The 13,741-nt window shown below is 35.6% G+C and overlaps 1 protein-coding gene across 3 annotated transcripts; it reads right to left on the reverse strand.

Annotated features, from left to right (window-relative positions):
• Positions 1 to 509: 509 nt before the first annotated feature.
• Positions 510 to 10,443, reverse strand: LOC110722429 (OTU domain-containing protein At3g57810-like). 3 transcript variants are annotated; one of them, XM_021901700.1, is made up of 9 exons: positions 9,984 to 10,438; positions 9,832 to 9,894; positions 9,566 to 9,719; positions 9,327 to 9,414; positions 8,302 to 8,365; positions 7,983 to 8,088; positions 7,825 to 7,879; positions 2,265 to 2,318; positions 510 to 777 (listed from the first exon to the last, which is right to left on the reverse strand). In XM_021901700.1, exons 2-9 carry the CDS (start codon positions 9,851 to 9,853, stop codon positions 652 to 654), a joined length of 669 nt encoding a protein of 222 aa, XP_021757392.1. In that variant the 5' UTR covers positions 9,854 to 9,894; positions 9,984 to 10,438; the 3' UTR covers positions 510 to 651. The 3 variants fall into 3 exon arrangements, with proteins under 3 accessions (XP_021757392.1, XP_021757391.1, XP_021757393.1); XM_021901699.1 differs by having other exon boundaries at positions 9,832 to 9,865; positions 9,984 to 10,436; XM_021901701.1 differs by lacking the exon at positions 510 to 777 and adding an exon at positions 803 to 1,026 and having other exon boundaries at positions 9,832 to 9,865; positions 9,984 to 10,443.
• Between the last annotated feature and the right edge of the window lie 3,298 nt (positions 10,444 to 13,741).

Here is a 13,741-nt window from a genome sequence, read left to right on the forward strand (position 1 = left end):
GAAACTTCATGGTATTGTGCCCCTGATTGTTTTGTGACGTTTGGCGTCCTTGATCTAGCAGATTAGCATGAATTTAAAGAACATGAGTAAATTTTCTTCAAAAATTCAAAAAAAATACGAGCAGATTTTTCTGCGCACTTCTTCCACCACTACACATCAACTATTAACATTGATGTTGTCCATCAAATGCGAATGATCCACCCTTATTTTCCGAGCCCCTGATATTTCGTCCTCATAGACACTCCTCAAGTGTTTCTCCAACACATGGTATCCTGATATACTATCCCACCCTCTTTGTATCACTCCTTTGTGAACTTACTCCTACAAAAGTGAAAATTATTCTTGTATTACTGCCTCTAATAATTTAGTATTCTTGATTTTCTTGTGCTCTCTTCTTTCTAGTGCTCGTCATCCAAGATTTTTTTTCCTATTATTTTTCTTGCTTATTTTTCCTAATATTTTCGCATTCTCTATGTCTTTGCTTTCAATACTCAGCCGTTCAAACTACATTAAAAAAAAAAGAAAAAAAAATGGAAAAAAATTAAAATTTAAAGTGGGTAATACAAAGATGTTGGAGTTACATTAGGAACACATTATTTTCCATTTCCTTTTCTCTGTTGTTAAACATTCGACAAAATAGAAGGATGATAATCAAACAAGGAGATCATAATGGTTCCTTCCGCTGTAAAGTAATCTCACAACATGAAGTTTCTTTTTCTTTACTGCTCCATATTCTGCAATTGGAATGAATCCGGACCCCCACTTGCCACTTTTATGCTACCAAAATAAACGAGTCATTTGGGGGAAAAGAAATTAACAACTAAATAAAATACAGTAAAATTCTATTAAATAATATTCCAATAACTGAAAAACCATGTAAGAAATTGTTCTGGAATTTGTAATAACACTAATAATGTTATTTGAACTAATAATGTGACTATTAATTACATCTCAAGTAGTTGGAGCTTTCCTTTATGTTTTGAAGAGATATTGGGATCAAAACTCATCATCTGTCCTTGTGACTCTCTAAACACAAAAAAAAACATTATGGACCGGATGATAGGAATTAGTAATTATGTACAAATTTTATTTATGCTCATAAATTTAAGCTTGTTTCTTGAGAAAGTGGTTTACACAGAAATTAATCTTGGTTAACAAAAAAATTAGAATTAATAATCTTGATTTATTGAACTTCTTATGTCTTGGGTTGATTTCACCTTTCGAATAATCCAGTTTTGGCAGCTTGTTTTCTCAAATCGATCTCAAGAGACCAGTTTTAAGATTAAAAAATTAGTATGCATATGACTCTTAGTTAAGGTTAGATAAAAAGGAATACCAAGAATTTACATTATGTCACGAGTAATACTAATAATACAACATCTTTTGTACACATAGGTCAACATAGAGATAGGTGTACCAAAGGGTAATTTTTGCATATATATATATATATATATTTTTCATTTTACAATTTTAACATGAGCAAAAGAATGTAAAATGAGCATAAAATATTCTTAGGTGCACCTTACACCCGGATGTATATACATTTTAGATCAACCACATCTACAATAAATTGGCAACTAAATTGCTAAGCGATCAAGGTCCAATTTGATTATCCCCCCACCATTCAAGTATATAAATAAATAAATGAAACTCCTTGTACAATAACTTTTTAAAGCATCCTACTCTTAACATATTTAACTAATAATTATCACAAATAAGGTAATTTATCAAATATTATGGGTTATGGTGATGAACAAATGAGATTACCTTCACATATGTAGATTAGTCATATGGAAAAGAAAAAGGGTTAAATAAGTGGAATTATTTTTTCATTAGTTAAAACAAAATAATAGGGTTACTCGAATGAACAAATGAAATTACTTATTTTTTAATTACTTGATATTACTCATATAATGAATTAGGTTTACTATTATGGGCAAAAAAGTTACTCTTATGAATAAATGAGACTACACATACAAACAAATAAATATTACTATTATAAACCAATGAGGCCACATATGTATCATGAAAAATTCAAAATTAATTAAAGGTACATCACGGAAGTCATAAAAAAATGGATACTCCAAACACACAAGTTCTTAAAAAAGGATAACCTTAAGAGAAATCGTAGTCCGATCAACACTTCAAAAATACTAAAGCACCCCTAAAAAGTCTATTGCTATAAGGCAGCAAGCAGAAAACTTCACTATACAACTGAATATAGATAAAAATTAATAATCTGTTTCTCCAACTAGAATACTAACCTCTGTTTCTGGTATATACACAATGATCTGCTGATTACACAACTTTGACAATACCTGCACGAAAACAAGTCACCGGGAACATAAGATGCATGTCAACCATATTTTTATTTTTTTTGTATTTGAAGACATCAGACATCACGCATATGCAGAAGATCAGCAAGAAACAGCAGCATCCACAACGAAGACAAGTAGCCAGATCCGAATCTGGTAAAACATCCACTGTATTGTTGTAAAAATTAAAAAGAATGAACAGCACTCGGGCAACAGAGGTCCTACAGCCTTAGATTTAGGTCTAAACTAAATACATGTAATTAAAATTTTCTTTCGCAGGCAGGAAGGCTAAATTTAACTAACTCAGTTCTATGCTCACTAGGACCGTATGTATTCTCAGCTTTCAAGTGCCTAATGAGCATCTATACTATGTACTAAACTAATCGCTAGAGTTGTCCCAAAAGTACACGTAGCGCATCTACAACAAAAATTTTCCCGCCAAAAATATTTTTTTCCCCATTTTTTCTTAAAAAAACATGACAAAAAATTAGTGAATACAAACTTATAATAATTTATAAAAATAATTTTTTTTCTTGTGAATACACATTCGAGCCCCGCGCAAGGAACTTGATTTGGGGATTTTTACCCCCGCTACGTGATCCAATGAGAGTGTGACACGTGTCACTTTGTATGGGGTCCAAATGGACTCTCCTGGACTTGACACGTGGCATACGGATATTCATCAGGGGGCCCAATTCCGAAGAAAGCCGCACAGGTTGTAGACTAAATAATACAATGCAAGCAAAAGTTCCTAGATTCATGGAGATATAGAACAGCATATAAGTTATCATGCTTGCATATCCATCATTTGAGTCTCCAACAATTATTCCAATAATTACATATCCGATTTGACCTATGGACGAATATGCAAGCATACGTTTCATGCTTGTTTGAGTAATAGCAATGAGATTTCCCAATATCATGCTAAGAATAGCTAGGATTTCCGGAAGAAGATGCCATTCGTTTGATGAGAAATAAAAAGGAATATCGAAAATTCGAGTGGCTGAAGCTGAAGCAGTAGGTCAGAATGACCTAGGTAAAGGGCACATTTATCAATGACCCTATAAATAGGGAGATTTACCCCATTTAGGGGACACGTTCATTTATTACACACAATCAAGTCTTTTGAAAACAGAGAAATCACCTGATCTCGGGATCCGTGAAGATCTACTTTTACTTTACGCACTTTTTACATCACTCCGAACACTTTCTAACTTGATCGTCGGAGGCGAAACTCTGAACACCCAGAGCTGACGTAACTCTCCCGAGGGACACAAAAAACCCCAAAACATTTGCGCCGTCTGTGGGGAGAGTACTTTTAAGATGGGTTCTCAAGAGACTGTACTGCCTACTATAGAAAAGCAGCTGAGGTCGTTAAGACCATGATACCATGATACGGATCCAGAGGTCGAAACATATACGGCCGCGGATGGATCCTTCATTACCAGGCACATCCGTTCCAAAGACAACAAGGAACGGGGTGATGGTCAGGCGGGTCCGAGTAAGTCCTCCAGGGTGGCAGGACAGTCTGCTCACATCACCCGAGACGAGTTCATGAAATTCATGACAAGTTTCAAGGGAGAGATGAAGGACCTAATTTCCAAGAGAACGGTGGGTCCCAGCAAGGGTCAGTCGGCCAAGTTTCAAGGGAGAGATGAAGGACCTAATTTCCAAGACGAGTTCATGAAATTCATGACAAGTTTCAAGGCTACTTTTAGCCCAGGAAGAGGTTTTCCACGTATAACCCTTGTATGTTGATTGTTATCGTTTCTTCCTAGTATTATTGGTATTATTGTTGCTTTGCTACTATCGTATTGCTGATTTGGTTGTGTGAGAATTTGGGTTGATTGGTTTGAATTTTGGTTGATTGTCTTGGTTATGTGACATTGCGAATGTCTTAGTGACCCCTTCCGATCCCTACAAATTATTTAGGAAGAGAACTTGCTTCTAAGTGAAGTTTTCAGTGCAAAGTACAAAATCAATAGGACAATTCTTGGGAAAGAAATATGGCAGGTTTTTGGGGATGGAAGAGCATTAAATGGGGAATACAACTTTTAAACTCGAGATGCTCAAGGCTAATTGGGGGTGGATGCCTAGCAAAAATTCACCATCCTTGGGTAAACGGTCATGAGCCCCCGCAAAGAATAGAAGATCGATTGGGAGGAGTATAAAGTCAAGTACCCAATCAATGAAAAGAACACATGGAAAATAAATAGGTGCAAAGAGCTTTACAATGAGAGAACAGTAGTTGAAATACATTCTCATCATCTAAAAGGAGTAGGAAATGGTGATCAAATTGTATGAAACAAGGGGAGGAGTCACAATTAGACCCGGGTATATAAAGGCTAAAGCCATTGCAAAGATTGAAGAGGGAGAAGTGAGGAGAGAAAGAGAACAAAAGCTAGAATAGGTTATGGAAAAGGAAGGATTAGCCTAGTAAGAAACTCTTCCTGTGGAAAGTTATGAACAAGGCCAAACCAGTTGGAAGTGAGCTTAAAATAAGAAGTACAAATATAGAAGCAAACTCCATGATGTGCTGTGAGGATGAGTCAAATAATGAAAAGTACCTGGACTGTGATTTTGCAAGACACCTGTGGAAGAGTGGTAATATAGGTCTTAATGTTGATAATCGAGAAATAGTTGGCTTGACGGAATGGAAATAACTGGTCGACTTAGTTGTAGATGAGCCTGATAATAACAATATTGGCACGGACTACACATCAGCACCCCCTGGCTAGGAACAAGATAGTCAACCAGGGTACAGATCAAAACCCTGCAAACATCATAGCAAGGGCAGAAGAACTTAATCGAGAAATCAACCATCGGTTCGTTAAGCAATAGGGTGACAAACATACCATCTCAAGACACCCAGAGGGTCCCGGTGTTCCAAATGCTTTTGTTAAAGAAAAAAGCTAGTACACAGGTCGAAGAACAGAAGAAGACAATGAACTCAAGCAAAGATGAGAGAATGAAGAGAAGTACGAGCTAATCCAGGGTGAAGAACAGCGCGCAAGAACAAACATCCCTTGTGCAGGAGTCTGGAAGATTAGGAATCGAGTAACAGTAGCACGCATGATGACGACTAAACAAGGAATTATTTGGTGAGGAGAAAAGGAAGTCCTGGAGTACGAGCAAGGAACCTTGGTTAAAGCACTTCAGTATAACATAGAAGAAGCTTTGCACATTAATATCATCACAATAGACAGGAGACTTCTGAGCTGGCTAACTGTGGAGGGAGTTGGGCCTATTGACTGCAGAAATCATTTAATTGAAATCAAGGAACAATTATACAGTATACATGCTCCACTGTGTTAGCTTAGTCATTAACAATTATTTTGTATCGCAGGGCAGGGTAGAGAAAGCAGTAAGAAAAGGGGGAGGATAGACTCTCTTTGTATTCCTGAAGTGAAAAAAAAAAAAGGAAAAAGAAAAAGAAAAGCATCGGAGTATCCTATTGAAATAAAATAACACTAGGAATCAAAATTTTCTGTAAAAACCTAGAAATATTGTTATTTCAACTGTGATATCCATCAATATAAAGATACTGATTTCAACTGTGATCACCATGTGTGCATTATATCTAAGTGTCTCATCTTTTGGGCATGTTTTATAAGCAAACTTCACAGTAGGAGCCACAAAATGGATCCAAATGCCATATGATTGATTGGAGTAAAAAGATGTAAGACATTATGACAAGGGAAATTTTCGTCTAGAAAGTTCTCGCTTTTAAGTTTATGCACCTATGTAAAATTTAAGTTGGTGCATCAAGGTAATCCACTCCTGCTCATTGGTCAGGTGTCTATGTTTTCAGGCTAACTCTGCTTTAAAGAACAAAGTGATTGCTAGCCTACAACTCATCTAGTCATCCATACCCCCACCCATAAAAATTCATCATACGTCGGTCTCAACTAAAGGAGGAGGTACAATTTGCTTATCATGTTATTAACATTACGAGAAGAATTCAAACATTTACCCCTTGGTACTATATTTAATCCAATACTTTAGAATTGGCAATAGAATAGGGGTGTGTTGTAGAATCTCACTTTGTAAAAAAGCACCTCATTTTGATGTGGCATGACCTCATTCTTGCATTTTTTACCTAGGCTCTTGGATTCTTGTGACCTTGGTGCACCTTGAGCCTTTTTAATTACTAGATATAAAATTGCTAGTCCCTTCATTTTTCATATTAAGAGATTTTGGGGCAACTAAATGGGTCAAGTGCTAAACAAAATATAGGCATTTAGAATTTAAGGCAGTACAGGTAAATGAGGAATGGGATCATATTGAAATTGGGACAAGAAGGAAACTATTGGTTGGATCATACCTACATTTTATTAAGATATTAAAGAAAATAATTGGCAGGGTGTAGAATTTGCAATTGTGCCTTTTGCAGACCAATTGACATGTTATTTCAGATTCAATTTAGTAGATTAATGCTATATTGTCACCATTCACCAAAACAAGCAATCAAAGTAAATGGGAGGGCCTTCCAAATACATGTATAGGACAAGATCCAAATACATGATCTAGAAACCTAGGAAGTAAGAAGTTTATAGATTCATCATTAAGGCTTACGAGTGTAGATTTAAAACTAGATAACAGCATGTTGTTGGGAAAGTTAGTTTTACAGCATATATATTCAAAAAGAAATTTTCTGTTTCTTAAACATGTGGTTTTTTAAGAAATCATTAAAATGGTTTTAAAAGGTAGGAACCATCACTTATATATGATTTTGAATATATACGAATATATTTAATGGTTTTTTAAGAAATCATATATATTTAAACTCCTTAAAATTGAGTTGCTGGAGGGAAAATAAGGTAGGAGATATGCCTGTGAGGGAAACACTTCTATTCTCTTGCTTCTCTTCAGTTTCATCTTATACACAAAAATTATGAAGTGGATTGAGTTGTGAGACACCTTTTGAGAGTGACCAAGATGAAGGCTTAGTGAGTTAATAGTACAATTGCTGGAGATTGTTTTGTTCTAAATCCCGAGGAACATGTGGCATTGTGGATGGTACGTTGAGCAATTGCTTGTCTTCTAGAAATGGGAGTTCACTTTTAAGGACTTGTGGCTATTGCACCTTTAGTTGGATCTGGTGGGGTTGATTGAAAGCGTAATGAGGTTAGTTCATGGACTGATGGTGTATATGGAATGTGGTTGTGGCAGGGGTAGGAAGGAGGAAGACTGAGAATTGAGGATGATGAATTTGGTGGTGAATGCCACTATAGCAAAGTAGGAACTGAGAGAGGGGGAGTGAATGTTATTATCACTTGTCCTAAAGACTCTAAGAGAATCTAGAAAGAGAGTAATTTTATCGATTACCTTTCTTAGACTAGTGTTATAAAGCCATTGTGTACATAAGAACAGGTTGTTCTAGCAACTCTAGTCAACGACTTGTCAACTGATTACATCTTATCACAATTGAGCATATAAACAATTATATACTACTTGACTCATACATCTATGCTATACTAATATACACCAACGTTTGGAGAGGACTAACCAGTAGCTCGGACTCTCCACCCCAAAAGTCATGTCGTCCAATGCGCTGGCAGTATCTGCAAAGAAGCTTAATTATAAATAAGACCGAAAAGCACATAGCTGAGCTCATTGAGAACCATTACGCTAACTACACAAAATTCATAAGATGCATAAACAAACCGGTGCAAAGGCTCATCAACAGTAATTGCAGTGACTGCGTCCTGATATTGACGCCGTTCATTTTCATTTTCACAAATAACTTCTTTCACTGCAGCTCTTAACTCATCTGTAATAGCAAGTTTCTAGTAATTAGATATAACGAGATGTTTATAAGTTATCTATCAATTGGATTTAAGGAAAATTCTAACTCTTCAACAACCAAATCCATTACAACTGAATAAGAATCACATTACACAGGCACTATTTATGTATCTGAAATCATTAAGCAAGATTAAATAGGGAAGAGTGGGTGAGAAGGGTAAGGGGAAAAAAAAAATACCAGCATTATCTCTTTCTTTTTGTGGTGTAAGAGTTATTCCCTTGTTCCTAGCCATGCCTTTAACCTAATGTCATTATGAATATTATTATTAGTAGAGCAATAGCATAAAAAAAACACACACACACACAAAGCTCAATTGTTTTAACCAGTTACATTATTTCAATAATGTAAATACTAAATCTGTAGACTATTATCCTAGAAAAATTCAAAAATAAATATTTGGCTTAATATAGGCACCTTATATTAGAATCAATACCAGGTTAAGGGGAATGAATTGTATGCAGCCTTCTGCACTACGCCTACATTTAAGGTGCAACTCAAGCGCATATATCAGAGCAAATATTTTGCTGTGAAATAATATTAAGGCCTTATTTGGTATTTAGTTGTTAGCTGATTAATATAGTTGATTGTATTAATTGATTTGAGTAGCTGGTTATATTAGATGATTTAACTAGCTGGTTGTAAATAACTGATTTTGTAAGTGTTTGGTAAGGGTTGTTTGTCAATAGCTGGTTTCGGTATATTTAATACCCAAAAAGCTAATTATTCAATAAGCTAATTTAAAAAAACTCTTATAAAGAGCTTTTTCTAAAGGAGCTTTTTGAGTCCTAATAGCTCTTTTAATAAGCTATTTACCAAACAATCAAATTAGCTTTTTAAAATGGTCAAACTTCTAATAAGCTAAAAGCTTTCCAAAGAGCTCTTTTACCAAACGAGGCCTAAGTTTGCTAGTCAACTTCTTCTAAAGTTCCAGATACTAGAAAATGAAAAGATTTATGCTTACTCTAGCGCAATATCTTTGAAAAACAATGGCATGATAACGTGCTCTACTAAATGAAGGGCTAATCAAAACAAAAATATACGCAACAAAGGATGCAACTCCTCCCTTAACGAAGTTGAAACTTATAACTAAATAGCAAAGTGTATCAAACCTGAATTGTATAAGATTTCATCTACATCATTGCCCTTAATGGGTCTCTCACCCAAAAAAAAAAAAAACGAACAAACAAACAAGAGATTCTTACGAGTGCTCGAAACAAGCAACGGCCATCCCCAGTGACCTTCTGAATTGCATAACGCTCCACCTTTATGTTTGAGGAAGAAACTCCACTTCTGAAATTAAATTTAAAAGATTAGATATAATTTTAATAAAAATATTTGCCTGACCATACTCCGTATTATACAAATTAAGTACTACCTCCTTAAGTGTCTAATCGTTACAAATAATTTGAAACAATGGTAATAGAAGTGGATTAGAACTTACTGTGGAGGTCCAACTCGGGCGAAAAATCGGAAACTGGTGTTGTTGAAGAATTGAATACGGTTGGAATTTGGGTTGGGAGTTGAAATTGAATCAACAGCAGATGATACAAGCTCAAATTTAGCACTACCATTTCTGAGTTTCTCAAGAATGGTGTCTGCAATAACAGAAGAAAGCAGAAAGCTTACACAAAATCAGAGTCAAATTTCACAATAGAAATATTAATAATTACAATAAAAGCCAGAAAGAAAAGTTGAACAAGAATGTACCGTTTGATATTGTGACAGCCATGGAGCAACAAAACTAAATCAAGTAGAATATCATCAAATCAACTTTAATTATCAACAATTCGAATTTCAATACCATAATCAACGATTAAAAAAAATGATTCGGAACGACAAATTTTAAATAAACAGCAAACCTCCGTCGTTGTGCTACTGCTTTTGCCGCCGTGTTGCAGCCACCCCAACCTCCGTTGTGATACTCTAAAATTGGTGGCGTCCGTTGCGGAGTGCGTGGAGAGCAGTGGTGTAGTGTGTAATTAAGAAGATATTAAAGGATGAGAGAGATATAACAGGCTCCAGATTCAAAAAACGGGGATCAAAGTTTTTGTGAACTTGTTTGACATCGTTTTTTTTTTTTTTTTTCAGTTTCTATTTTTTTTAAGGTCCTGTTTAATAAAAGTAGCGGTCGAGTAATGAGTAGTTGTTAAAGTAGCGAGTAACTGACTATTAGTAGTGGATAGAGGTTAAGTGTCAAAGTAACGGTTGATAATATGAGTGATTGAAAAAAATACCAGTTGCAATACTAAACTATATCAAAATTCATGTAAATATTGTGTAAAAAGTAATAAAAATTTGTCAAACGCTATATGCTACTTCTAAACGCTACTATTTTTAACGTTTGAGAAAAGTTACCTAAACGCTACCTCTATCGCTAACCGTTACAAGAATCGCTACCTTGCCAAACACTCTCAAATATTTTCTAGTAGTGTTTTGACTGGTCAAAACGCTAACCGTTTCCTCAAACGCTACCACCAAACAAGGCCTAAAACCAAAAACCTAAAACAGGAAATAAGAAAAATGTGTTTCCACTTTTCTGTTGTCGGTTTTCAAAATTATCATGATTTTAATAATTTCAAATAATGTTTAATACATTATGTGACATATACATTTGATTTAAAACCAAAAAAACTAAAAACCACAGCGATGCCAAACGAACCCTCAGTTTTCAGTTTTTTGTGTTTTTTAAAACAAAAAACCAAAAACAGCAAACAAGAAAAAAGTGTTTCCACTTTTCTGTTGTTAGTTTTCAAAATTATCATGATTTTAATAAGTTTGACTAAGTTTTAATTCATTATGACATGTATCATATGCTTTTATAAAACCAAAAAACAAAAAATCACAGTAATGCCAAGCGAGCCCAAGGTTCCTTTTTTTTATTTAAGTAATAATGCTCTGAGTTTTTTTAAAAGTATACTTGTATATTTGCTCTCTATTCGATTATTTTTATGTGCAACAACTAGTAAAAATGGGTTATTTCAATTATGTGCAACATTTCAATAACTTTCCTTATTTGACAAATTTTGTACACTGTAAATGACGAAAAGACCCTCGTTATAAAAATTAAAAACTGATTATAGTTAACAACAATTATTCTAACCTAATTTAAACCATTCCCATCCTACTTAATCAAATGATTCCCACCAAAAGAACCCAAATCTTCTCACCTACCTTCATTGAATTTTCTTCCCAACTACCTGCATTTACTCCCATGGCTTCCTTGATCTGGGTTTCAAACTCAAACCCCAAAATGAGCCCCCCTATAAATTCAAGCCACCCTCACTCTCTTTCTCTTCAATCGCATTTTAAAACCTTAGATCTACTTCTCTCTGCTTAGCTTTCTCTCGCATTTCCATACAAACCTTAAAATGAGTTCCTCCAAAAAAATCAAAATCGAGTCTTCTGGTGACGATTTGTTCGCCTATAACACGATTGCTCAAGCTCAAAGGAGCGGTGGGAGTTCTTCTAGTGGTAGGAAGGTCAAGCATAGAAGAGGAAAGGGTCGTTTGCCTGTTGTAATGTTCGTCGCGTTTCTTGTAATGAAATGAGGATCTACGTGTTGGTGCGAAAATCCATGAGATCCTTGAGGATGAGGTCCCTCGTGTTATCGGTGAGGGTAAGAAGGAGGCCTTATGTTTCTGATGCAATTGTGGTCTATAAGCCACCTGTGAAGGTCTTGGATCCACCTCATGTGGGTGGGTCTAAGCCCGATTCCCCCCTGTTGTTTAAGACAAAGTTGGGTCTGATGTTGCTCTGGTTCCTGTCTCTGTTTTTGAGGAGCAGGGGTGGTTCTGAGCATGTGTAGGGTGGTCGATCGCACAAGGCTCCCTAAGTGAAACAATTATAAAAGGGCCCCGATTTTTGAATTTAGTAACATATTTTTCCTAAAAAAAAAATATTTTTAGGGCCCAACTTAACAAAATTGTACCAGGCCACTTTCATTGTTAGCATTTGTAGCCCCGCCTTTGTTGAGGAGGAAAAGGATCATGTCCCTTTGCATTGGTTGTTGTTGAGCCCTCCTCTGGAAGCAAGCGAGTTAGTGTAGGGTTCCCTCCGCTTAAGGAGGAGTGTGACCCTAACTACATGTTGTACTTGTGGGACTACTACTACCCTCAGTTCTTCAATCCATGATCTTCCAACGTAACGCTCTGAAAACCAAATTTCTGGGTTTTTTTCTAATGTATGTCTGCTTGTTGTGAAAATTTGGTATTTTTATGAATCATGGTCTCTGGATCTATAAATTGGTTGCCTATGAGTCCCTTCTTCTGGTTGAATCCTGCATGTTGTTTGATTTATGTTGGTGATTTATGGTTGAATCCTACAATCTGCATCTATAAATTATGTACCCTATGAGTCTCTTTTTATGGTTAAATCCTGCATCAATAAATTATGTTGTTTGATTTTTATTGGTTGATTTATGTTGTGTTGGTTGTGGAGTTATTTTGGCCATGGGAATGATTCATGTTGATGAATGATGTGTTTGGAATAATTAACTAAGTGAATGTTTAAGATTGATTTCACTCTTCTCTCATGTAATTCTTGAATGGTTGCCTCATTTCTAAGTGCTACTTAATTTGGTTGATTGAGTCCTACTTGATTTGATTGGTTGTTGTTATTGAGTCCCTTTACCCCAACAAATTGTTGTTTGATTACGTTTTCATATGATGAAGTGACTCAATTAATTCGTTTGTGCTAAGTTAGTTATGCTCCAACTCTCTAATTTGGTTGATGTTGAGATACCTACTCATGCACTGGTTATGGAAAAAAAAAAACCCTCCGTAAGATTTTTTTGCAATATTATTATTCCGTTTTTCATCTTTTTTTTCACGTGTCCTTTTATTATTTTTTGGGGTGGTATGAGTATTGAGAGTATGATTCTTCTTTTCAATGAAAAAAACCAAGAGGACTATAGGTGTGTTTAGACTTTGGATTTGTTTTATGGACGGGAATAGACAATCATTTTACAAAAAATATAGAGAAAATTATTTTGATGTAAAGTTATGTTCGGTTTACCTTATTCTAGTACAAAAAAAAAGTACTTAGCTCACTTGATACGGACATACGGTAGTTAGCTTATTCATTTTTTTTAATAGTAAAAATAATTCATTAATAAAAATAAAAAGTCATATGACATCTACAAAAGATTCGACTTTAACAAATACTACCTCTGTTACATATTAGTTGATTAGGGGATTTTGCTCCCACCAATCACCATCTGACAAGTGGACCAATCAGGTTCCGCCATGTGTCTGTCACATGGGCCAATAGGAGCCTGCCACGTGTCAAGCAATGATCCGTCCACCTTGGACCAATTACGACACGACACGTGTCCTTCCCATGACACCTGGGATAACCGGTCACCTAGGCCCAACTTCCGAGGGAAGCCCAATCAGCCCAAGGTTAACCTAAACCTAGATTGGCACGTTTCCCGAGGTTATAAATACCTCCCTTAATCCTCATTAAGGGGGATTACATGCAGATCACGCGAACAACGCAGATTACACACATTAAACACTCTCACCTAGAGAGACCCAATCACTTTAATTTCCGCATTAATTACTCCTTAATAAAGTACTAACTTGACCGTTGGAGGCGGAGCTCCCACCACCAGGAGTCT

This window comes from Chenopodium quinoa, unplaced genomic scaffold (genome assembly GCF_001683475.1).
Source record: "Chenopodium quinoa cultivar QQ74 unplaced genomic scaffold, ASM168347v1, whole genome shotgun sequence".
NCBI classification, from domain to species: domain Eukaryota; kingdom Viridiplantae; phylum Streptophyta; class Magnoliopsida; order Caryophyllales; family Amaranthaceae; genus Chenopodium; species Chenopodium quinoa.

Bases quoted from the DNA above. Each gene is read 5' to 3' on its own strand.
- LOC110722429 (XM_021901700.1), bottom strand. From the start codon at position 9,853: ATGGCTGTCACAATATCAAACG. The intron at 9,720-9,831 runs GTACATTCTTGT...CTGTTATTGCAG, and splicing joins GGCTGTCACAATATCAAACG to ACACCATTCTTGAGAAACTC. The intron at 9,415-9,565 runs GTAAGTTCTAAT...ATTTAATTTCAG, and splicing joins GCCCGAGTTGGACCTCCACA to AAGTGGAGTTTCTTCCTCAA.